Below are 26,343 nucleotides of genomic sequence, written 5' to 3' on the forward strand. Positions count from 1 at the left end.
ATCGTGAAATTTAGTAGAAATGGAAAAAAATGCAAAAATCTATTCATTCCATATCAAATGGAAAAGTTGTTGCAATGTGCATCATTCACAATATGACTCCAAATTTCAATTTTAAGTAGACAAAAACGCCATTTTCTTTTCAAAAATTATGTTTAGCATGCGACCAAGTTCAAGTTTATCTGGGCGGAGTTGTGTGCATTAACACTGTTGTTGTTGTGTAATGATGAATCAGCGCTTGTGTATTTAGTTCAGAATACAGCATACATTCAGTTACTTTGTTTTGTATAGCGTATTTTGTTTATATAATTAAGCCTTAGGTAGAATAAAAAAATGAGCATATAATAAAAAGTTTACTGTATTTATATGGGAAAATATGAACTCGTTTTGTCGGATGGGTATACTGCACTCCCAAGGTCGTTCAGTATTTCCATCCGAAAAACTCATTCATATTTTCCCATACAAATGCAGTAATCTACTATTTTCATTCATTTTTTTTCCATCCATCAAATAGGATATGTTTCCAGAAGAAGTGGTGTAAGGTCGTATGAAAAGAACTGCTTTAGTGATGGGGCAACATTTAGACAGATTTACTTAATGATACATGACGGCTTGCAATTGGAATGTGCAAATGTACATCTTAATTCATCATGAAACCAAAGTCTGTTCACCGTAGCTGATTATTTAATACAGGCATAGACTGTTCAGAAAGTGAAGTTGTTCAGCTTATTGTAACATGTTAGTGCACCAGGTAAGAATTTCTAAAAGAGGGGATGCCAAGAGAGGCACCATTAGGTACAGGGACACTTCTGTTGAATGAATTAGGGGTATTTCTTGGGAACAAAGTTTTTTCGGTGACAAAACAAAAGATTTTATGCCATTGATGAAATTTAGAATTTCATCTTTTCTACAAGTACAGAAATTATCCTATAGTAAACAATCACAGAAATAGGTGGAATCAAAATAAGACAGTTGTAAGGTGTTTTGGTTACCTGGAAGGACATGTAGGGGAGGTCTCAAAGGGTGGAGGGGAGGAGCTACAGGAGCATAGCTGAGGGCAGATGACAGAACACCCCACTATTTCTTACTCGGGCTGGAGCACTGACATAGGTATCACTCCCACTATAAGGCCTTTTATTATGACATAGTTAGAAGGTATTGAATATAACACAGTTCCTGTTATAAGGCATTGAAAATAACACAGTTTCTGTTATAATGCATTGAAAATAACACAGTTCCTGTTATAAGGCATAGAATTTAACGTATTTCATGCTCAAATGCATTGAATATAACACAGTTCCTGTTATAAGGCATTGAATATAACAAGTTTCCTATTATAAGGCATTGAATATATCACAGTTCCTGTTATAATGCATTGAAAATAACACAGTTCCTGTTAAAAGGCATAGAATTTAACATATTTCTTGTTAAAATGCATTGAATATAATTCTCACTGTTATAAGGCCTCTCATCTTCACTAAGCCATGGTTCCAATATGATAACCCTTTGTACACTTTGGCTTATTGAACAGATATATTGGTGCCTTGTCCTAGCAACATTTATTGGATTTCATAAGTTGCCTCCCTTAGTACATAATGCCAGCTAACCAGTAAAAGTATGGTGCATTGTTCATCAGCTGAAAATTGTGCAGGAAATTGACCTAAAAAGGATACTTTGTAAGTCTAACATCGAAAGTATGACTATGTACCAGAGGGAAGCCATTACAGGTGTATTTGAGTGAAAGGTATTTGTGTAAGCACAGACCAGCAGTGGAAAATTGCTTTCTATCAGTCTATTCAAGTTGTGTGCTCCCCTTTTCTTGATTTGAACAACTTAATTTTGATTGGATATGGTAGCTTGCTGTCATGTTGAATGAAATTCACAGACCCAAAGCACAGAAATATCAGCTCGATATGCCTAAGGTGTGTAGATAGGGCTAACGCATCAGAACCCAGGACCTTGGCTAGCATTGATGAAGGCCCTATATAATAACAAATTTCCTGTTATAAGTCCTTGAATATAATGGCTCTTTGTATATATATATATATATATATATATATATATATATATATATATACGGTAAGGATGTTCATTAATCCCATTTAATTATTTAATAGAAAAATTATATTTGCCATGTACTTCATTCTAAGGCAGACTCACAATAAGGCAGTATACCATTGGCTCTCATTGGACAACATTAATATTGACGGAGTGCAATGTCACTTTTCATTGAGGACATCAGTGTTACAGGTTTTTGTAATGGTCATTTTGAGAAAGTTTTACACGTCATTGCATTCATTCAGGTGAGAGTTGTTCAAATTCAGTAATCAGTTACAAGGAGCATGCATCATTGCATTGATTCAGGCGAGATTATGAAATTCTGGAGCACTTTTGTTTACATGCCATCATATGGGGCCTGGGTTTATATTTTCAGAATTCTCTCACAATAAAGGAAAAAAAGGCTGAACATACTATCGCTCAGTGATTCTTTACTTCCATAGGTGATTGTGTCTCACAATGGTAAAGCTTTAATTCAATTTCATTACAAACAACTATAATATATATTTTATAAAGGATATAATATACATAAAAAATTTATATAAAAACTGATATGCTGTGACACTTTTGCTAAATCCATAATGAAAGCTACTCATTGGTTGTCAGCTGCTAGCACACACATAGAGAGAGAGAAGAATGTGTCTCTATTTTAGTAATTTATGAAATAACATTAATTAAATTTTCATTCACAGATATTTTAACCGGTAACAACAGCAGCTCAGACCACAGGAAAAGATCAGGGAGACCATCATATTCATACATAAGTGATCAGGAATGTAGCAAGAATCTGTTGGCACAGGACTTTTACAGATCAGAAGAATCAACTGTATTCAACCGTACATCTTCAGATATATCAGGACAATTAGGAAACAATTTATTGGGACAAAAATCTCTCTGTCCACACCACGATTGTGCAAGTCAGTCTTCATCAAGTAGTAATATTTGTCACTGTGAAAACTCTAACAGGAACTGTCAGTCAGAATTAAAGCCAGGCTGGTCACCTGTGTTTTTGTGCCAAAAAGATTGTATTTATCCATTAAGATGTCAAGACCAGTCAGAATTAGGTTATGATAAATTTGAAACACATTTCCCCATTCCTGAAGATTTCATAACACAAGACAAAGAAATCTCACTGCAGAAAAATTCAAAATCAGGAAAATGGAAACAAGTTTCTGAAACCTCTAGATTTCCAACCTTCTCATCTTACATTACAGGCCAAAATCCTTCTGTCTCAAGTCTAGCAGATATCCCAATAGCAGAATCTGGTGAAATCTTGAAAAATTCAAGAACTTTATCCTCTTCTCATGAAGAAACATCTAAATCTGAGAAACGCATCATCATCCCTGAAGCTGTAGAATTTAAAAGCCATCTTGCAGACACTTCAGAATGTATAGGGTTTGAAAAAGGCATAAAAAATTCAGGCTCTTCAACAAATCTGCAATCTGAATCAGCTGATCATCTCACTGACCTCCGGTTGCAAGGTTTTTCAAGGGCTAGAGTAAAAGAGGCCTTTGAAAGGGGCAAGGAATTTTTAAAATCTAAATTTGAAAGCTGTCGTGAGAGGCTTCCAAAAATCAAGGCAGTTATACTTGCAAAAGGAAATAACTTTAGAAGCAGAACATCTGAAGAGCAGCAGAGTGGGACACCGGAAGACATAAAGGAGGAGACAACCTTAGATCAGTTTGAAGAAAGTGTATCTATGACCAAAGTTGCAAGTTCAGGTAAATATTTTGCTATTTTCCTCCCTTCTGTTTGAGATTAGTTGGTTATATTTGCAGTAAATTACAAACTATTCAGTTTGATTAGATCTTCTTTAGTTTCAAAATTGTATGACAAATTTGTGCAAATTAATGGATAAGCTTATATCATCAAAATCATGGACAAGTTTGATCAGACTTGAATAGACTGTATCATCAAAATCATGAACAATTTTGATCAGACTTGGATAGGCTTATGTCATCAAAATCATGAACAATTTTGATCAGACTTGAATAGACTGTATCATCAAAATCATGAACAATTTTGATCAGACTTGGATAGGCTTATGTCATCAAAATCATGAACAATTTTGATCAGACTGGAATAGACTGTATCATCAAAATCATGGACAAGTTTGATCAGACTTGGATAGGCTTATGTCATCAAAATCATGAACAATTTTGATCAGACTTGAATAGACTATCATCAAAATCATGAACAATTTTGATCAGACTTGGATAGGCTTATGTCATCAAAATCATGAACAATTTTGATCAGACTTGAATAGACTGTATCATCAAAATCATGAACAATTTTGATCAGACTTGGATAGGCTTATGTCATCAAAATCATGAACAATTTTGATCAGACTTGAATAGGCTTATATCTTCAAAATCATGGACAAGTTTGATCAGACTTGAATAGGCTTATATCATCAAAATCATGGACAAGTTTGATCAGACTTGAATAGACTTATATCATCAAAATCATGGACAAGTTTGATCAGACTTGAATAGGCTTATATCATCAAAATCATGGACAAGTTTGATCAGACTTGAATAGACTTATATCATCAAAATCATGGACAATTTTGATCAGACTTGAATAGACTGTATCATCAAAATCATGAACAATTTTGATCAGACTTGGATAGGCTTATGTCATCAAAATCATGAACAATTTTGATCAGACTTGAATAGACTTATATCATCAAAATCATGGACAAGTTTGATCAGACTTGGATAGGCTTATGTCATCAAAATCATGAACAATTTTGATCAGACTTGGATAGGCTTATATCATCAAAATCATGGATAAGTTTGATTAGACTTGAATAGGCTTATGCCATCAAAATCATGGACAAGTTTGATAATGATCAAGATTCATATATATCTTACTGAGGTGATCTTGCATCTGATTGGCCAGGTTTGTTACTACTTGATGAATATCAAGCTTTTGGATGAAATTGATTATTAATTGAGCAATATCAAGCTTTTGGATGAAATTGATTATTAATTGAGCAATGTCAAGCTTTTGGATGAAATTGATTATTAGATGAGCAATATCATGCACACTGGGTCTCTTGTTTAAGAACATTTTTATTTTGTAAACTGATTTTTATGAAAATGTACAAGAAGTAGCAGCCTCTCAAAAATGTATCATTTTAATTTAACATAAACTTGCACTGAAAACTAGATTACAAATTTGCATATGTTTTACATTTTTGCAGAAAAGGTGTGTTAACCCAATAAACCATATTTGGCACACACATCAATGGTAGAAAATGAATAAAACATGTCACTTTTTATTGGATGTGTGTGTGTGTATCTGTGATTAGGATTTTTAATATAGCTTTAACAATTTTTCAGTCATATCGCTACGATGTCTGCAGTGTGGCAGTTTATAGTGATGTCTGTCACTGGGGCATCATGCCACAGAAATGTAGCATGATTTTTATTGGATGACATTTATGATGAGATTGCATGTGAGAACACTATCATAACAATGAGGTATTTTGTATTTTTTTGGTAAGTTCAAATCAATTTAGCCCTACTAGATGAACAGTCTTTGCAAGAAATATTAACAAGGTGCCAACAACTTTTCTTGAAATCACAATATGCAGTTCAAGAACTGAAACATTATGATGGGGGATTTGAAATTGGGAAAATATTGAAATTTTTTAAAATTGGGAATGGGTTCAAATTTGACCCCAGCACAAGCTTTAAAAATACCCGAATCTCCATCTTTTCTTCAGTAATTGTGCAAATTACATGTCTGAAAATTGGCATTGTGCATATTTCATGCCCGAGAATAGGTTTTGTACATATTTCATGCCTGAGAATTAGCATTGTGCATATTACATGTCTGAGAACTGGTATTGTGCATATTAAATGTCTGAGAATTAGTATTGTGCATACTACATGTCTGAGAATTGGTATTGTGCATATTATGTCTGAGAATTGGTATTGTGCATATTATGTCTGAGAATTGGCATTGTGCATATTACATGTCTGAGAATTGGTATTGTGCATATTATGTCTGAAAATTGGTATTGTGCATATAACATGTCTAAGAATTGGCATTGTGCATATTACATGCCTCATAATTTGTATTGTGCAAATTATGTCTGAGAATTCATATTGTGTATATTACATGTCTGAGAATTGGTATTGTGCATATAACATGTATGAAAATTGGTATTGTGCATATTATGTCTGAGAATTGGTATTGTGCATATAACATTTCTAAGAATTGGCATTGTGCATATTACATGCCTCATAATTTGTATTGTGCAAATTATGTCTGAGAATTCATATTGTGTATATTACATGTCTGAGAATTGGTATTGTGCATATCATGTCTGAAAATTGGTACTGCACATATTACTTGTACATGTCCTAGAATTGGCACTGCACATATTACATGTCTGAGAATTTGTATTGTGCATGATTACATGTCTGAAAAATGGTGTTGTGCATATTACATGTCTGATACTTGGTAATGTGTATATTTCATGTCTGAGAATTTGTATTGTGCATATTACATGTTTGAAAAATGGTATTGTGCATATTACATATCAGAGAATTGGTGTTGTGCATATTACATGTCTAAGAATTGGTACTGTGTATATTACATGTCTGAGAATTGGCATTGTGCATATTACATGTCTGAGAATTGGTATTGTGTATATTACATGTCTGAGAATAGCTTTTGTGCACATAAATTACTTTCCTTTCTAAACATACAAAGAACAATTCAGGTATGCAAGCAGTATTGGTCCCTAATTTCTATTTTACCCTGCAGGGACTTGTCTTGGAAACTACAGTATTGAGATCCACATTGTATAGACATATACACTTAACTGAGATGAAAGGAAATATTCAAGCATGCAGAGAAGAGAACTGTATCCATCCTTTCCCCAAGGAACTTAATCCCAGGGACACTGATTTGGGGTGGGGTGGGGTGGGGTGGGACAAAACTAAAGCATGAGAATAGATTTTAAGACACATTTTAGTTTAATATACTGATCAGTTGATACTCACTGTGCACCATGTTTGCAGATAATGCAGTATCAAATAAAATCATGAAGCCTAACACAGGTGGTTCTGATGGACCAAACAAGGAACCAGGGGCAGATCAAAGAAGGGATCAGAATTGTTCTGATGTCAAAGGTAAGTTTTCTACCCCTTTTTCTGTTCTGCAATGACCTGTAGCAATGCTTATACAGTAGATCCCCCCCAAATCACATTGATGCATTCATAATTCAGTATATCCGTACAACAAGCCTCTCTAGACCCCCTAAATCACATTGATTATCCATAATTCCTTATACCCTTACAGCAAGCCTTTCATGACCCCTTAAATAATAATAATAATAATAATAATAATAATAAAAATAATGACTTTGTATAGCGCCTAATCTTTAGAAGCTCTAAGCGCATTACAACATTAGATAACACCTATAAGATAAAAAACATATATAATGATATGATTACAAAAACAAACACCATGAAATTAGAAAACTTAAAAAACATGCTGAGAATATTTAAGAATAAATCACATTGATGTATCCGTAATTCATTATATTCTTACAGCAAGCCTCTCATGACCCCCTGAATCATATTGATCTATCCATAATTCATTATATCTTTACAGCAAGCCTTTCACGATCCACTAAATAACGATGTTGTATAATTCATTATATCCTTACAGCAAGCCTCTCATGACCCCTTAAATTACATTGATGTATCCATAATTTATTATATTGTTGCAGCAAGCCTCTCTCGACCCCTTGAATCACATTGATGTATCCATAATTCATTATATCCTTACAGCAAGCCTCTCACGACCCTGTAAATCACATTGTTGTATCCATAATTCATTATATCCTTACATCAAGCCTCTCATGACCCCGTAAATTACATTGATGTATCCATAATTCATTACATCTTTACAGCAAGCCTCTCATGACCCCCTGAGTTACACTGATGTAACCATAATTCATTATATCCTTACAGCAAGCCTCTCACAACCCCTGAGTTACATTGATGTATCTGTAATTCATTACATCTTTACAGCAAGCCTCTCATGACCTCCTGAGTTACATTGATGTAACCATAATTCATTATATCCTTATAGCAAGCCTCTCACAACCCCCTGAGTTACATTGATGTATCCGTAATTCATTAGATCCTTACAATAAGCCTCTCACGACCCCCTGAGTTACACTGATGTATCCGTAATTCATTTTTTTATACGTATTTCCCCAGTGGCAGAAAAGATCTTAATATGTACATCAAGACTATAGGCCCTCCATTATACATGTATGTAATTATAAGAAGACACCATTAAAAAATTCGAGAAAATTATCTCCATCCATCAAATTGTTGTCTTTAGGTATCATCCTTGTGTATAATTAGTTTTTCATATGAATCATGAAAATCGTCAGTGTCTTAACTAAATAATTTCTACTGTATTTGATGTACTGTGATACTCATAACATATCCTATACCTGTTACACTCGGGGCCCCGAGTGGCCGAGTGGTCTAAAGCGCTCACCGTTACGGATCACTGCCATCTCACCTCTGTCTGCGTCGGTTCGAGTCTAGGATTCAGCTAATGTGGTTATGTGAGAAAGCTTGCCAGTAGCTTCTCGTGGGTCGGTGGTTCTTTCCGGGGTTTTTCTGGGTTCTTCCTCCACCATTAATACTGGCCGCCATATATAGCCTATCTTGTGCTGAAAAATGGCGTTAAACCCTACAACAACAACAACAGCCTGTTACACTCTATGTGACAGAACATTATACATGTCTAGGTTACATATAGAAATAAAATTGTATATGCGGCATTTTTACCTGTATTTGATATACTGTGATACTCATAACATATCCTATACCTGTTACACTCTGTGACAGAACAATATACATGTCTAGGTTAAATAACACAATAGAATTGTTTATGCGGCATTTTTACCTGCATTCGATGTACTGTGAGACTCATAACATGTCCTATACCTGTTACACTGTGTGTGACAGAACAGTATACATGTCTAGGTTAAATATAGTAATAAAATTGTTTATGCAGCATTTTTACCTGTATTTGATGTACTGTGATACTCATAATATATCCGATACCTGTTACACTCTGTGTGACAGAATAGTATACATATCTAGGTTACATATAGAAATAAAATTGTATATGCGGCATTTTTACCTGTATTTGATGTACTGTGATACTCATATCATATCCTATACCTGTTACACGCTGTGTGACAAAATGGTATACATGTCTTGGTTAAATATAAAAATAAAATTAATTATGTGGCAATTTTACCTGTATCTGATGTACTGTGATACTCATAACATATCCTATACCTGTTACACTCTGTGACAGAACAGTATACTTGTCTAGGTTAAATATAGAAATAAAATTGCTTATGTGGCAATTTTACCTCTCTTTACATTCATAATAATCTTTGGAAATGGTGGAGAAATCATGGATAGATGAGTGTTGATTGCAAACTGCAATTGAGTTGAAGTCAAAATAGGAGTTTGTTACTAAACATGACTACAAGCTTTCCAAGGCCACACAGATGATCTTTGAATGCAAAGAACCAACATCATTACAAGTAAACTCACAGTCAGTAAAATATTTTATTTAAATATTTTGTGCTTTGAATTAATTTGGATACAACTGCTCTCACATTTCTACAGTATCGCACCCCCAACAATGTTCATTGTATCAAACTACAAAAGAAATATGTTAGCAAAAATAAAAAGAATGCTTCTTAATTTTGCATGAAAATAGTCATTAATTGGCAAAATACACAATTAAAAGCACAGTGTTTCCTTTTACCCTCATTTGTGTTTCATAGACCCCCAGATTTTTCATTTGACCTTCAGTTTTAATACAAAGTTTTGTATTTTACTCAGTCTGCAGACCTGCCATCTCTTACGATTTTGCCATAAGTCTTGCGAAAATTACCCTTAAAATACAGACTTATGGCATGCAAGCAAAACTATGGAAAAATGATAGTTGCCAAAAAATCTGGATAATCGGTTCATTCGTGTTTGATATGGATCCAGTTTTCATATTAGGATTAGTGAAATAAGTCAGGGAACCAGGCTAATTTTACAGCAGCATCCCAGATGCTTTAAACTGCACCTATTTGTTCATGCAAAGCATCTGCATGATCAAACTGTTGATTATAAAAATTTTAAAATGGTGTCCAGAAAGCAATGCATGTTTAAGACAGAAGGGAAAGAAAGCTTCTAAAAAAGTGTTAAAAATTAACACAGAAGAATAAAAAGGAGTATTGAGATTCTTGTGAATAAAAGCTGGAAAGGACAATTATGTTTATTGGACATTGTGTGCCAATTTGAGTATGTCTCATGGTGGGAGATATGATTGTCATCGTCATGTGAAATGGGAAAAGAATTTCCAAGAATTATGTCAAGTTGAGACATAGCAATAAGTCATTGAGTTGCACAAGGTTCGGAACTAAAGTTTGCTCAACTGTACTACATGTAGTGGTAAATAAAGTCTACGCGTACTTTGCAAACTTTTCAGTTGAACATAATGTTTGTCGTCACTGCGTCAAACTTTTAATTACGTTTTCCAGGTTTACAATAGTAGTTATTGATATTTTGTTGATAATTGGTCAATCTTACGGGAACAAAATCAACTCCCTTACTGAGGTGGACTTGTCAGTGTCTGCAGGTCTGAGTCTGAATCCAAGTTCTGACACCAAGGGGATTTTTGACTCTCAGTCTTGCACCCCTAAGGGATATACTGAAAGCAGTATTTGCATGTGCTAAATTTGTGTTTAAAAAGAACACCTTAAAGCTACTGCAAAATTTCAGAACTTCTTTTTATCAATGTAGTAATGCAACAGCATAATGCTTCCACTTCAAGTCATATAATATTTGACTAAACAAATATAGATATCCTCTAAATATCCTTAGAGCAAAAATATAAGGATCCCTAGAATCACATTATTATTTCTGTAATTCATTTCCTTTATCAAACTTATACAGCAGGGTCTATTCAGGGTCATGCAATTATGGGAGTGACACTAATTATTTAAAAATCACACCAAATATTAATAGAATGCAGGAAATGCATGTCATTATATTTTCAAGAATATCTTTGTTTTTTCATTAAATTCCATCCATTCAGAATAGTCCACCCACTTTCTTTTTCAAATGAGGAGGGAAAATTTCAACCCTAACTTTTTAGTAATAGAATAGACCCTGATACAAAGCTTAATCAAGTTTGTAAAAGATACTTAATACTAATTAATTCATTGTATCCATATTAATGCTTTGTGTTGTACTGTAGTTGTCAGCATTATGATTGTCATCAACATGGATATCTGTATACTTCAGACAGAAAAATTTTGATAGTGGAAAGGGACTATAAAATTGACTTAAAATAGCAGGCATCCTACTGACTTTTATGGAGTTGTGGCCCTTAAAATAGCAGGCATCCTACTGAATGTTATGAAGTCATGCCTCTTAATAGACTTAAAATAGCAGGCATCCTACTGGCTTTTATGGAGTTGTGGCCCTTAAAAGACTTAAAATAGCAGGCATCCTATTGACTTTTATGGAGTTGTGGCCCTTTATGGACTTAAAATAGCAGGTGTGCTAATGACTTTCATGGAGTTGTAGCCCTTAATAGTTATTACTTAAAATAGCAGGCATCCTACTGACTTTTATGGAGTTTTGACCCTTTATGTACTTAAAATAGCATGCGTCCTACTGACTTTTATGGAGTTGTGGCCCTAAATAGACTTAGAATAGCAGGCACCTGCTGGCTTTTCAACAGACTAGCATTTATACTGTTTCTTTTGGATGAGTTTGATGGTGACCAGTTTTGATCTTCATTTATAGAGCTATGGAGTGGCCACTGTGGCTTATCGGTTAGCATGCCAAATTTGCAACTAAAAGGGTGTGGGTTTGAATCCTACTACAGGATCAAACTAGGTTGGCTACCACGATGTGCTGTTGGACAAGGCACTTTACTCCAATTGCCTCCTCACTAAATAACCTACTTGTATTGCTGTGCCATAAAATGCCAAACCAAAAGCAATTGTAGAGTTTTGGTTCTTGATCCACTTAGTATAAGCATCCCAGTGGAATGTGAACACTTTGCCATTCATGTTTTGTTTGAGGCCATAAAGTCTGTCATCCATTATCTATCATACATCATCCATCAACATTTGGTTTTGTAAACTTCTTCAATACCACAGGTTTGGTTGCAACAAAATTTGATTTTGAGCATCCTGCCTTAGAAAGCTTTCATTTTGTACATTGTACAAATGCTACCAGTCTTGTTACAAATATGGCCACCATTACTAAGATGATTTCAACTCAAAAACCACTCTGCAGAATTTGACTCAGTTTGATATTAAGCATCCTTATATGAAGTGCTTCAAATGTTTTCAATGATTTTGATCCAACATCAAACATGACTGCCACTGCAAAAAATAAAACCATTGAACAAATTTTACAGATCATGACAGATTTGGCTGAGCCACCGTCATATATTTGATATTACTTTAAATTATTTGTTGTTAGAAACCACTGAACTGATTTTGACCAAATTTTAAAAAAAGTTTCCTGGCATAAGGCCTCTCAAATATCAGTAGATGATGTTGAATTGTCCATTAGTTGTCACATGGAGATCACAAGGCCTTATCTGAGATGCCCACCACATTCCCCTCAGTCTGCATGAGTTTGAGTCATGGTTCAACCAGTCTGGGTATATGGGAATGTTTGCTAGTAGCTTCCCACAGGTTGGTAGTTCTTCCTGGTGTTTTCCTCCACCAAATATACAGGTTGCCACGTACATATAGTGAATCACGATCTGAACAAATGGCATTAAACCTCATAAAACCAATAACATAGAGATTGCAGACCTGCATGTACTACGAAGTTCTCATAATCTGCATTCATTTTTTGAATGGTAACATTTTTTAAGTGTTTCAATACAAAATGAAAAAGGGTTCAAATTACTTAATTGGCACTAAGTAAAATCCCATATAAATTCTCTGTAATGAGAAATGGTTCAAATTACTTCACTTGCTAAACCCCACATGAGAAGATACATATGTAAACAAACACTTTATATGGTGCTTCCTCACCAATTATGAACCTTATGATATCAAACATAATTTCCAATAATCATTTAAAGTCAATTTATAGCTTTTAAAGCTGTATAGTAATTGCATGATTTTCAACCAGAAGATTAATGGTGATGGCTTTATAGTGGATTTAAATGTTATTCACGAGTGAGCATGTAATGAATTTTTCTTATATGGAAAGCAGTCAAGCATAAAAACTCCACGCTGATTAAAATGCAATCTCTGCAGATCAAAATTTTTTAATACTATTACGCTAAACTGAATTAATAAGAATCTGAAAAGCCCTTAGAATATTAAATAGTGAGGATACTTCCTTGATCAGAATTTCAGAGTATGTAGATGTCAGAATACCTCTGTCCATTGCAGAGTATGTAGATGTCAAAATACCTATGTCTATTCCAAAGTATGTAGATGTCAAAATACCTCTGTACATTGCAGAGTATGTAGATGTCAAAATACCTATGTCTGTTCCAAAGTATGTAGATGTCAAAATACCTCTGTACATTGCAGAGTATGTAGATGTCAAAATACCTATGTACATTGCAGAGTATGTAGATGTCAAAATACCTATGTCTGTTCCAAAGTATGTAGATGTCAAAATACCTCTGTACATTGCAGAGTATGTAGATGTCAAAATACCTATGTACATTGCAGAGTATGTAGATGTCAAAATACGCATGTCTATTCCATAGTATGTAGATGTCAAAATACCTATTTACATTGCAGAGTATGTAGATGTCAAAATACCTCTGTCCATTGCACAGTATGTAGATGTCAAAATACTTCTTGCCATTGTAGAGTATGTAGATGGCAAAACATACCTCTGTCCATTCCATAGTATGTAGATGTCAGAATACCTCTTCCATTGCAGAGTATGTAGATATGTCAAAAAGTACCTCTGTCCGTTCGATAGTATGTAGATGTCAAAATACCTATGTCCCTTGTAGAGTATGTCGATGTCAAAATACTTATGTCCATTCCAGAGTATGTAGATGTCAAAATTCCTGTCCATTCCAAAGTATGTAGATGTCAAAATACCTATGTCCATGCCAGAGTATATTGTAGATGTCAAAATACCTCTGTCCATTGCAGAGTATGTAGATGTCAAAATTCCTCTGTCCATTGCAGAGTATGTAGATGTCAAAATTCCTCTGTCCATTCCAAAGTAGGTAGATGTCAGAATACCTCTGTCCATTCCAAAGTATGTAGATGTCAGAATACCTCTGTCCATTGCAGAGTATGTAGATGTCAAAACTCCTCTGTCCTTTGCAGAGTATGTAGATGTCAAAATTCCTGTCCATTCCAAAGTATGTAGATGTCAAAATTACTCTGTCCATTCCAAAGTATGTAGATGTTCAGAATACCTCTGTCCATTGCAGAGTATGTTGATGTCAAAATACCTCTGTCCATTGCAGAGTATGTAGATGTCAAAATACCTCTGTATGTTGCAGAGTATGTAGATGTCAGAATTCCTCTGTCCATTCCAAAGTATGTAGATGTCAGAATACCTCTGTCCATTTCAAAGTATGTAGATGTCAAAATACCTCTGTATGTTGCAGAGTAGAGTATGTAGATGTCAGAATTCCTCTGTCCATTCAAAAGTATGTAGATGTCAGAATACCTCTGTCTGTTGCAGAGTATGTAGATGTCAAAATACCTCTGTCCATTTCAAAGTATGTAGGTGTCAAAATACCTCTGTCCATTTCAAAGTATGTAGGTGTCAAAATACCTCTGACCACTCCATAGATGTCAGAATAATTGCTGTCCATTCCAAAGTATGTAAATGTATGTTAATGAAAAAAGAAAAGGATGCTAGGAAATCCCACTGATTATACATAACATGAAAAATGTGTGAATTCGAGGGGTTCTGCAAGTGACACCCTTTCCTCTCATTTGTGCATTGTGTGAAGTTTTGTCCATTCTTGGAATGAGACAATACCTGTGAACTGTTGTACATTCTACAAAGTAACCTATTAAAAGTCCAGTGATATAAAAAAACAATGTAGAATTGTTTACAGAAATCTTGAGGAAATTGATTTATTTATGATAAGTGCTTTGAGCACTTGTTTTTAAGCCCTCGGCTGTCATATTGGTCTTTATGGTAGAAAGTTTTTCCATATTTATCTCCCCCTGGCCACTATGCCACTGTTTGCATGCACCATTGCAGTACATGTACTCGTGACAGTTACTGATTACAGACATGCCTGACCCTAGATTGACTGAATATAAATAAGACAGTACAGGCAAACACTTCTGTTTTCATCTATGGCTATGTATTTTTCTGTAGATAGCTTAAAATATTTATTTGTAAACAATTTGATTGAGCAGTTACATGTACCATGATATTTCTTAAATTACTGTTATATGTACCATGGTATTTCTTAAATTACTGTTATATGTACTGTGGTATTTCTAACATAGTGATATGTACCATGTGTACCATGGAGAGTAGAGTTTACGAACCAGTTACTTTAAATAGCAGATATCAACCAGAGCATAAACAGTGACCATGTGTACTTAAAAAGTGTAAAATGTTTAAAATTGCTGTTCAACATAACATATACTACATTGCATAACAGTTAACAGGCAGGCCTATGCATATGGAGTCGAATAGGTAACATGTGTTCTATTTATAGCACATGTACCATGGTATTTCTTAAATTACTGTTATATGCACCATGGTGTTTCTTAAATTACTGTTATATGTACCATGGTATTTCTAACATAGTGATATGTACCATGTTCTTTCTTAAATTACTGTTATATGTACCATGGTATTTCTTAACATCCTGTTATTTATACCATGGTATTATGTAACATAGTGATATGTACCATGGTATTTCTTAAATTAGTGTTATATGTACCATGGTATTTCTTAACATACTGTGATATGTACCATGGTATTTCTTACATACCATATGTACCATGGTATTTCTTAATATACTGTGATATGTACCATGGTATTTCTTAATACTGTGATATGTACCATGATATTTCTTTCCATACTGTGATATGTACTATGGTATTTCTTACCATACCTTGATATTTACCATGGTATTTCTTAACATACCATCATCTGTACCATGGTGTTTCTTAACATACCATTATATGTACCATGGTATTTCTTAACATACCGTGATATGTACCATGGTATTTCTGAACATACCATGATATGTACCATGGTATTTCTAAACATACCGTGATATGTCCCATAGTATATCTGAAACATACCGTGATACGTACCATGGTATTTCTGAACATGCCGTGATACATATCATGGTATTTTTTAACATACCGTGATTTACCATGGTATTTTTAACATACTGTAATATGTACCATGGTATTTTTTAACAGACTGTGATATGTACCATGGTATTTATTAACATACCTTGATACATACCAGAGAATAGTACATAGTTACATTCAGGATCAACTATTTAATGTTCTTTCCTGTTTTTAAAATATTCCGTCTCCCAGTTCTGGAAATAAAGTATCTATCTAGACCTGATGTATCAAAATAACACCATTTTATATTATTTGAAAAAGGTTTTTGTTTTTTGAGATAAAATAAAATATCTCAGCTGTGCAGAGAATTTCAGCCACCCCATCTCCAAAAGTTAAACAGTCATTACCTTATAGTGCCTGAATTTGCTATGTGTACAGTATGCAAATTGTTGTACAAGTTGTAATCTAATAACGGCAACTGAAGTGATAGGATTAAGTTGACACCCTGTGAAAGACATTGTGCTGACATTAGTGAGCTTGTTGATAAGTATAGGTGATGTTGAAACTGAAGCCTACAGTTTACTAGCTACACTTTTGATATAATAGGTAGGAAAACTTTGAGTGGGGTGAAAATACCCAGGAGAAATATGAACTGAGAGATCCAGTAAACATAAAACAGACTTATTCCAAAAAATACATCTTTTTTTTCTTCTTCTTTTCTTACTTTTAACTTTGTTGTAGTAAACACTTTGCTACAGTATGTAAAAACACTTTGCTACATAGAAAGCAGAATTATTTAGTTTTGAACATACCCAAACATATAGAATATCACTTTTGGTATTTATTTATTTATTTATTTATTTATTTATTTACTTATTTCCTCATGTCATAATATTAATCTTGCAACATCACAATATGGCTTATGGGTATCTTGCGTCATCAGTTCATATGCTGATTGATTTTTTTTTTTTACGTTAATGTAATTGATTGTTTCAATGCATATTTATTTTTTGTGGTTATATATTTATTCATATAAGAAATTATGTGTTATGCTGACTTATACTTAAAAGAATAAGTGAAGAAAAAAATATGTGAAAGAAATTGACATTAATTAGTAGGAACAGTATAACTTATTCTAGCAGATATGAGTGGTCAGGTGAAAGTGTATAACTTCAAATTTCGTTTTTAACAATAGAAGAAAAAAATGTTCAATAATGCTAAAATTTAAAACCCTGATATAAGCTGTTTAGAAGAATAAATCTGTCATAAGTATTGCATCAAGTTAAAAAAAAACAACAAAGTTATTGGCTGAAATTATATGGGGATAAATCCTAACTTATAAAATAGTTAAACTTTGACCTATCCAATTCAACAAATATATTTTTTGTTTTACAGTAGTACACTATTAACTTGAATAGTTGTGCAAATGATATCCACAATACATGTATATGTGTACAGTTTCTACGTTATGGAGGATTTGGTGATATCAGTGCTATATTATTAGAATATCACATGTTATGATGTGGCCACAGACTTTAGTTCCGTAATGTCTGTTCTTTGATTTTGCTTTGCAATTTGAGCGGAACAAAAATAACATTCTTCACATACTTAGATAAGTGATGTATCAATGTATATCATTGCATCAGCATAGCTATTACAGCAGGATTATTATAACTTTGGGAAACTCCAATGAGCTTCCAGGTTTCATTCATTCCCTTTTACAATGCAAATCAGATTTATGATGGTTGCTTGAGCAATACTATCCAAGACAAAGTAGGGATGCATTTGGCATAGACTAGAGTCCTAGCTTTACCTACCAAGGTGATACGTTGAAGTTAGGTCAGACTATGTTCTTTTGGAAAGTAATTTTATTAGATAAGATTTCTTTATTTACTTCACACACTGCATGGTGCATGCAGCTAAATTAAACTTCACATGTATTTAAGACTGTATGGTTCTCACATGTACATTAAAAATATACATGTATTAAAGACTTTGTGGTTTATGCATGTAAGTTGAAAACATACATGTATTTAAGACTTTGGTTCATGCATCTAATTAAAATGTACACTTAATGCAGACTGAATGGTTTATGCCTATAAATTAAAATTTGCATATATATCAGACTGCTTGGTTCATGCATACAAATTAAAATATACATGCATTTGAGACTGGTTCATGTATCCTAATTAAAATATACATGCATTTGAGACTGGTTCATGTGTTTTAATTAAAATATACATGCATTTGAGACTGGTTCATGTATTTTAATTAAAATATACATGCATTTGAGACTGGTTCATGTATCTTAATTAAAATATACATGCATTTGCGACTGGTTCATGTATCATAATTAAAATATACATGCATTTGAGACTGGTTCATGTATTTTAATTAAAATATGTATTTGAGACTGGTTCATGTATCTTAATTAAAATATGCATGCATTTGAGACTGGTTCATGTATCGTAATTAAAATATGCATGCATTTGAGACTGGTTCATGTATCTTAATTAAAATATACATGCATTTGAGACTGGTTCATGCATCATAATTAAATTAAAATATACATATTCAGACTGTAGTTCATGAAGCTAAATCTTAAAAGATGCAAATATTTCAGACTGCTTGATTCATAAATCTAAATTAAAATTTACCTGTATTTTAAGCATGACTTTTTAAAAGTGCTTTATATACAAATATGGAGACACAGAATATGCCTGTCTTTGTTAAGATAAAAAATTATGTAAGATTTTTCTGTAATTTGTCTCATTTTTCTATAATTGGATAATTAAAACCATTTCTGTAATTGGAGTATTAAAACCAATGTCATAGTACACAGAGATGTCAAGACACCATTCGTACGATTGATATTCTTATCATTCAAAACACACATTCACATTACCAAACTTAATACATTGTACATGTCATTCACAAATATGGCACTTGTGCACCATTTCCTCTTGGAGGGCTTAATGGTAAACAAAGACAGCCAATGATTAGTATATTTGTATATATTCACTGATGTTTGTCCACAGAAGTGTGCAGTCTATAAGATTTGAATAATCTGATTTTGATATTCAAAAAACAGTTTCTAAATGTATGTGGCAGCATGTTTCTATGAGTCCACAGATCAGCAAATTGTCTCATTCATATTGTCTTCATCATCCAACCGATTGCATTATTAAAATAGGACATAGCTACATATAAATGTTGATATGCAAGTAGTACAAATAGAGAAGATAGTCATTTGAAAGGGTCTAACTGAAAAAACCATGCATACTAATGTTTATTAGATATAATATCTTCTTAAAATGTGTGTTGTTCACTTATCTTTAATAACTTCCTTAACCTGCAATTGAACAGTTTGTCAATGAGATTATCAGCAACACCCACAAGATTTGACCTGTTTACAGTTTTAATTATCTATGTATGTGTTGAATAATAAAGGCAAAAGAACGCCTTGATCTGACTGCAGTGGTTACATTAAAGAACACCTTGACCTCACTCCATTGGTTACATTAAAGAACACCTTGACCTGACTCCACTGGTTACGTTAAAGAACACTTTGACCTGACTTCATTGGTTACATTAAAGAACACCTTGACCTGACTCCATTGGTTATGTTAAAGAACACTTTGACCTGACTCCTTTGGTTACATTAAAGAACACCTTGATCTGACTCCATTGGTTACATTAAAGAACACCTTGACCTCACTCCATTGGTTACATTAAATAACACCTTGGCCTCACTCCATTGGTTACATAAAAGAAATTTTATGCTGCATAGACAGGCATTTGATTTTCAAGTAACTTTTTAAACATTGTCCAGTGATTAATTCTCTACATTTTAAACTTTAAATTAAAATCAGATATTCTGCTAATCTCAGTTGCAAAGACCTTAACATGTCCCCTCTGTCCCAATATATTTTTTTTAATTCAGTGATAATTAGTGACAGATATAATTTCAGAGAAAAGATATTTTTGATCCTTACAAATTCATTTTGGTTTTCAGTTGTAAAGTATAAAATTGAGTAAATGAAGTAATTTCATGAGTTAAAATTAGTACCAATGCAGTTTTTCAGTGTAATTAGAATATACAAATGTAAATTTTATTTGTGTTTCTTGCTTACAAATTTTGTCAGGTGGTATGTAAAAAGTCATGGAGCAGATTTTCTCAACCAATTAAGACTTCATCTTTTACCTTTCATACCTCTAACAGTTTTGTTTCAGTTTGAAAATAAACTACAGCAGTGAACTCTTGCATCATTTGCCAGTTAAAGATTGTAATAATGAATGGAGAGTAGTGTGGTTTTTAAAATAGGTACCATGAATGAATGGAGGAGTAGTGTGGTTTTAAAAATAGGTATCATGAATGAATGGAGGAATAGTGTGGTTTTCAAAATAGGTACAATGAATGAATGGAGGAGTAGTGTGGTTTTCAAAATAGGTACAATGAATGAATGGAGGAGTAGTGTGGTTTTCAAAATAGGTACCATGAATGAATGGAAGAGTAGTGTGGTTTTCAAAATAGGTACCATGAATGAGATCTTCTTTGGTCTTTACAACATTGATATCTTTGAGTGTACTGGAAACCTTATTTGTGTAACAGCAGGCTATGTAGGAAATTCTCAACCTCCATGCATGCATGAGTCTTAGGTTGTAGCCAACTTCATTAACTCTGATATTATTTATATTTTAAAATGTAATGAAGGTAGGATTTCTCCTTTGGACCCCTTGTTTGCCGAAACTCAAATTCACCTATCTTTTTGGCAAAGGTTTGTCTGTCCATGTGCTGTTTGGACTGATGTGCTTTAGATCGGATGAAGGGGAATCCAAATTCTGGGTAGAAACTCTGGTTCCAGACTGGCAATTACTTGCTTAATATAAAATCATGTTGCCAACGTTCAGATTTTTCTACTGTCTTTTTCAGTATGAGTAGAATGTTTACTTATTCTTAGCAATGATACATCATATTTCTGTTCTCTAATAACATTTGATTCTGTTTATCATGGATTGATGCCCTTCTGTTTATCATGCATTGATGCCCATCTGTTTATCGTGGATTGATGCCCTTGTGTTTATCATGGACTGAACCCTTGTGTTTATCATGGATTGATGCCCTTCTGTTTATCATGGGTTGATGCCATTCTGTTTATCATAGAATGATGCCCTTCTGTTTATTATGGATTTATGCCCTTCTGTTTGTCATAGAATGATGCCCTTTTGTTTATCATAGAATGATGCCCTTGTGTTTATCATAGAATGATGCCCTTTTGTTTATCATAGAATGATGCCCTTGTGTTTATCATAGAAAGACGCCCTTTTGTTTATCATGGATTTATGCCCTTCCGTTTATTATGTATTTATGCCCTTCTGTTTATCATGGATTAATGTCCTTCCATTTGTCATGGATTTTGATGCCCTTGCATTTATCATGGATAGATGACCTTCTGTTTATCATAGATTGATGCCCTTTTGTTTATCATGGATTGGTGTCCTTCCATTTATCATGGATTGATACCCTTCTGTTTATCATGGATTGATGTCCTTTGATTATCATGGATTGATTCCCTTCCATTTATCATGGATTGGTGTCCTTCCATTTATCATGGATTGATGTCCTTCCATTTATCATGGATTGATGTCCTTCCATTTATCATGGATTGGTGTCCTTCCATTTATCATGGATTGATGTCCTTCCATTTATCATGGATTGGTGTCCTTCCATTTATCATGGATTGGTGTCCTTTGATTATCATGGATTGATTCCCTTCCATTTATCATGGATTGGTGTCTTTCCATTTATCATGGATTGATACCCTTCTGTTTATCATGGATTGATGTCCTTTGATTATCATGGATTGATTCCCTTCCATTTATCATGGATTGATTCCCTTCCATTTATCACGGATTGATGCCTTTCTGTTTATCATAGATTGACACCTTTGTGTTTATCATGGATTGATGCCCTTTTGTTTATCATAGACTGGTGCCCTTCCATTTATAATGGATTGATGCCCTTCTGTTTATCATGGATTGATGCCTTTCTGTTTATCATGCATTTATGCCCTTCCATTTATCATGAACCGCTCCGGTGGCCTAGCGGTTACAGTGTCTGCCTCGGTTGTAGTAGGTTGTTGGTTTTTATCCCTGGCCGAGTCATACCAAAGACTTACAAAAATGGTACTAACAGCTGCCTCGCTTGGTGCTCAGCATTAAAAGGTTAGTGTTAGGACTGGTCGGCCTGGTGTCAGGATATTGTGACTGGGTGGTTCATCATGCTACGTGTCTGCGACATGATGCGCCACTGCTAAACATCACTTTAAACTGTCACACTGCAGACATTGTAGCAGTATGACTGAAAACTTGTTAATACTATCTTAAAAATCCAAATCACACACACACACCTGTTTATCATGGATTCATGCCCTTCCATTTATCAGGGATTGATTCCCTCCTGTTTATCATAGAATGATGCCCTTCTATTTAGCATGGATTGATGCCCTTCTGTTTATCATGGATGATGCCCTTCTGTTTATCATGGATTGATGCCCTTCTGTTTATCATGGATTGATGCCCTTCTTTTCATCCTGGGTTGATGCCACAGTCTCATGAGCAAGGGTACTGCATGATGACAAAAAAAGGCAGTATGAATAAAGAAATTAAAATATAAAAAAATTAAATACACTGCGGAAAGAAAAGTAAAATATTAATATACAATCCATACATTAATGAACTCCTAAACTTGAATATAAAATCTTTCTGAAATTTGATAGATTACACTAATACACCATATTAAATACCTGGGCCTAAAAAAAACAATTAACTTAGATGCAAAAATATGCTATATATATATATATATATATATATATATATATATATATATATATATATGTTATATGTAATTTTTATTGTTTATCGATTTGACATGTATATTATATACATAATGGTTATTGTGTAATGATTTGCCAGATAAATTTAAGTTTGTGTACATATTCAGATTGATGATTTTTGTGAACAATGCACCAAATAGTTTATATACATATACATATACACACACACTATATGTATGTATATATATAGTCAGATCACAGGTAACATTATATACTCTTAAAGTGGTGCAATCTGTCACGTAGCCACAGGGCACAGGTTTAGGCATGTTTATTCATAAAAGTATTTTGTATGCCTTAAGTTCCCAATAATACATGTAATTTATGATCAGCTTGTGTAATGATAGCAAAAAGAAACCATCTCTTACGGTATGTGATATAATGACAGGAGTTTGCCTGTAGTGAATTTGCTGAGGATGTATACTCTGACATTTTTGAATTAATGTCTGCAAAAGGTTTAATTGCATAGTTCATAAATATCCTACAAATTTTGGGTTTATTTTAGTTTTGAAGTTGACCTTTTTTTCAATGTAAAGTTACCCTTGAAATTAATTGATTCATGTATATGTCAATCAGATCACTTCAGATCAATCATCACGGTAAGCTACCAATGAAATTAACTGATACATTACATATTAATTAAATCACTTAGATCAATCATCACAGTAAGCTACCAATGAAATTAATTGATACATTACATATTAATTAAATCACTTCAGATCAATCATCACATTAAGTTACCAATGAAATTAATTGATAGATTACATATTAATTAAATCACTTAGATCAATCATCCCACTAAGTTACCAATGAATTTGACATATTACGTATTAAATCACTTCAGATCAGTCATCTCAGTAAGTTATCAGTGAAATTAATAGATAATTAAATATTAATTAAATTGCTTCATATTAATCATCACAGTAAGCTACCAATGAAATTAATTGATACATTATGTATTAATTAGATCACTTCAGATCAATCATCACAGTAAGTTATCAGTGAAATTAATAGATAATTAAATATTAATTAAATCACTTCCTATCAATCATCACAGTAAGTTACCAATGAAATTCATAGATACATTAGGTATTAATTAAATCACTTAGATCAATCATCACAGTAAGTTACCAATGAAATTAATTGATACATTATGTATTAATTAAATCACTTCAGATCAATCATCACAGTAAGTTATCAGTGAAATTGATAGATAATTAAATATTAATTAAATCACTTCAGATCAATCATCACAGTAAGTTACCAATGAAATTCATTGATACATTAGGTATTAATTAAATCACCTCAGATCAATCATCACAGTAAGTTATCATTGAAATTAATTGATCCATTACATATTAATTAAATCACTTCAGATCAAACATCACAGTAAGTTACCAATGAAATTAATTGATACATTATGTATTAATTAAATCACTTAGATCAAACATCACAGTAAGTTTTCAATGAAATTAATTGATACATTATGTATTAATTAAATCCCTTTAAAATTAGTCATGATACAATATGTTGCAGGGCTTCCCTCATTATAATGTTGTTATTGTGAGCCATGCATCTTGTTATAAGTAAGGCTGTCTTTTGCTAAGGTAGGTTCAGTACAAGGCAACCATAAAAATCCACTAACACTTTTAATGGAAAAGTATTAAATAGTTTTTGCAGTGAGATAGAAGAGGCTGATGTGAAAATTTAAACTATATATAATAAGGGAATCATTTTTGTCAGGTTTTTGACTCATACCCTCCATTAAAGTACATGATATGACCCCTCACTAAAATGGTATCCAGTGTAGCCATAGAAAAAAGTGTACCATATTATATGACCCCTCACTAAAATGGTATCCAGTGTAGCCATATCAAAAGTGTACCATATTATATGACCCTCACTAAAATAGTATCCAGTGTAGCCATAACAAAATTGTACCATATTATATGACCCTCGCTAAAATGGTATCCAGTGTAGCCATTAAAAAGTGTACCATATTATATGACCCCTCACTAAAATGGTATCCAGTGTAGCCATAAAAAAAGCGTACCATATTATATGACCCTCACTAAAATGGTATCCAGTGTAGCCATAAAAATGTGTACCATATTATATGACCCTCACTAAAATGGTATCCAGGGTAGCCATAACAAAAGTGTATCATATTATATGACCCCTTTATAATGCCATCCAGAGGAACTATAAAATGTGTAAAGACTGTAAAAATGTCACCTTATAATGAGGTACATCAAATATTAAAATTATATTTCATAAATGGGATCCATGATGCCAGCCATGTTATTAGAGGCATCATGCAATACTGAATAACTGTATGATGACTTGTGGTTCTCTGGACATTGCTTGTGGCATGGTCTATGACTCACATCCTTCCATTAACATTGCTTCGTTTGACTGTTTCTTAAAATCCCACAGGCCAAATTTACTGAAACTTTGATGTGGCTTTCATAGTCACAGTATGGAAAACCTGTTTTCAACTTATTTCCCATAACTTTTGAGCCACTTTTGATTAAATTTGGGATAAATGTTTCATAATAATTATGTATTAAAATTTTGTTTGGGATGTTTCCATTCTAATGTTTTGGTTCCCATAGGTACCTATTGAAAATATATTCTCTTTTTCTAGAAAAGCTGCATCAAGATCCAATTGTGATTAAGTTAGGAATGTTTCTTGCAACCTGCTCTTCCATACTGAAAACCTGTTTGTGACCTTGCCAGAACTGCATAGCCAATTTTAATCAGATTTTGTAAGAATATTAATTGGGACATATTTTCTAATAACAGCCTGCTTCCATGAGAATTATGTCTTGGTGGCTCCATTAGCATCGGCATCACTTCCCTAGCAATAAGATTGCAATTTTTTACAGTGTAAACAACTTAGTTTTTTTATGAGTGTGTGTGTGTCTGTGTTTGTGTGTGTGTGTGTGTGTGTGTGTGTGTGTGTGTGTGTGTGTGTGTGTGTGATGTGGATTTTTAACGTAGCTTTAACAATAGTTTATTATGTAAACATGAAAAATGAACATG

General features: G+C 33.4%; 1 protein-coding gene across 4 annotated transcripts in view; it reads left to right on the forward strand.

Annotated features, from left to right (window-relative positions):
- The window catches only part of LOC149790573 (uncharacterized), a 199,077-nt gene that overhangs the window by 45,344 nt on the left and 127,390 nt on the right, over positions 1–26,343 (forward strand). For all 4 annotated transcript variants that reach the window (XM_089972651.1, XM_089972648.1, XM_089972650.1 and 1 more), the window contains 2 exons: positions 2,748–3,776; positions 7,095–7,205. In XM_089972651.1, the coding sequence (XP_089828777.1) occupies positions 3,755–3,776; positions 7,095–7,205 (133 nt within the window). In that variant the 5' untranslated portion in view covers positions 2,748–3,754. The remainder of the gene's footprint in view (positions 1–2,747; positions 3,777–7,094; positions 7,206–26,343) is intronic.

The sequence above is a fragment of the Sinohyriopsis cumingii genome, chromosome 10 (genome assembly GCF_028554795.1).
Source record: "Sinohyriopsis cumingii isolate HCF-2022 chromosome 10, ASM2855479v2, whole genome shotgun sequence".
Classification (NCBI taxonomy): domain Eukaryota; kingdom Metazoa; phylum Mollusca; class Bivalvia; order Unionida; family Unionidae; genus Sinohyriopsis; species Sinohyriopsis cumingii.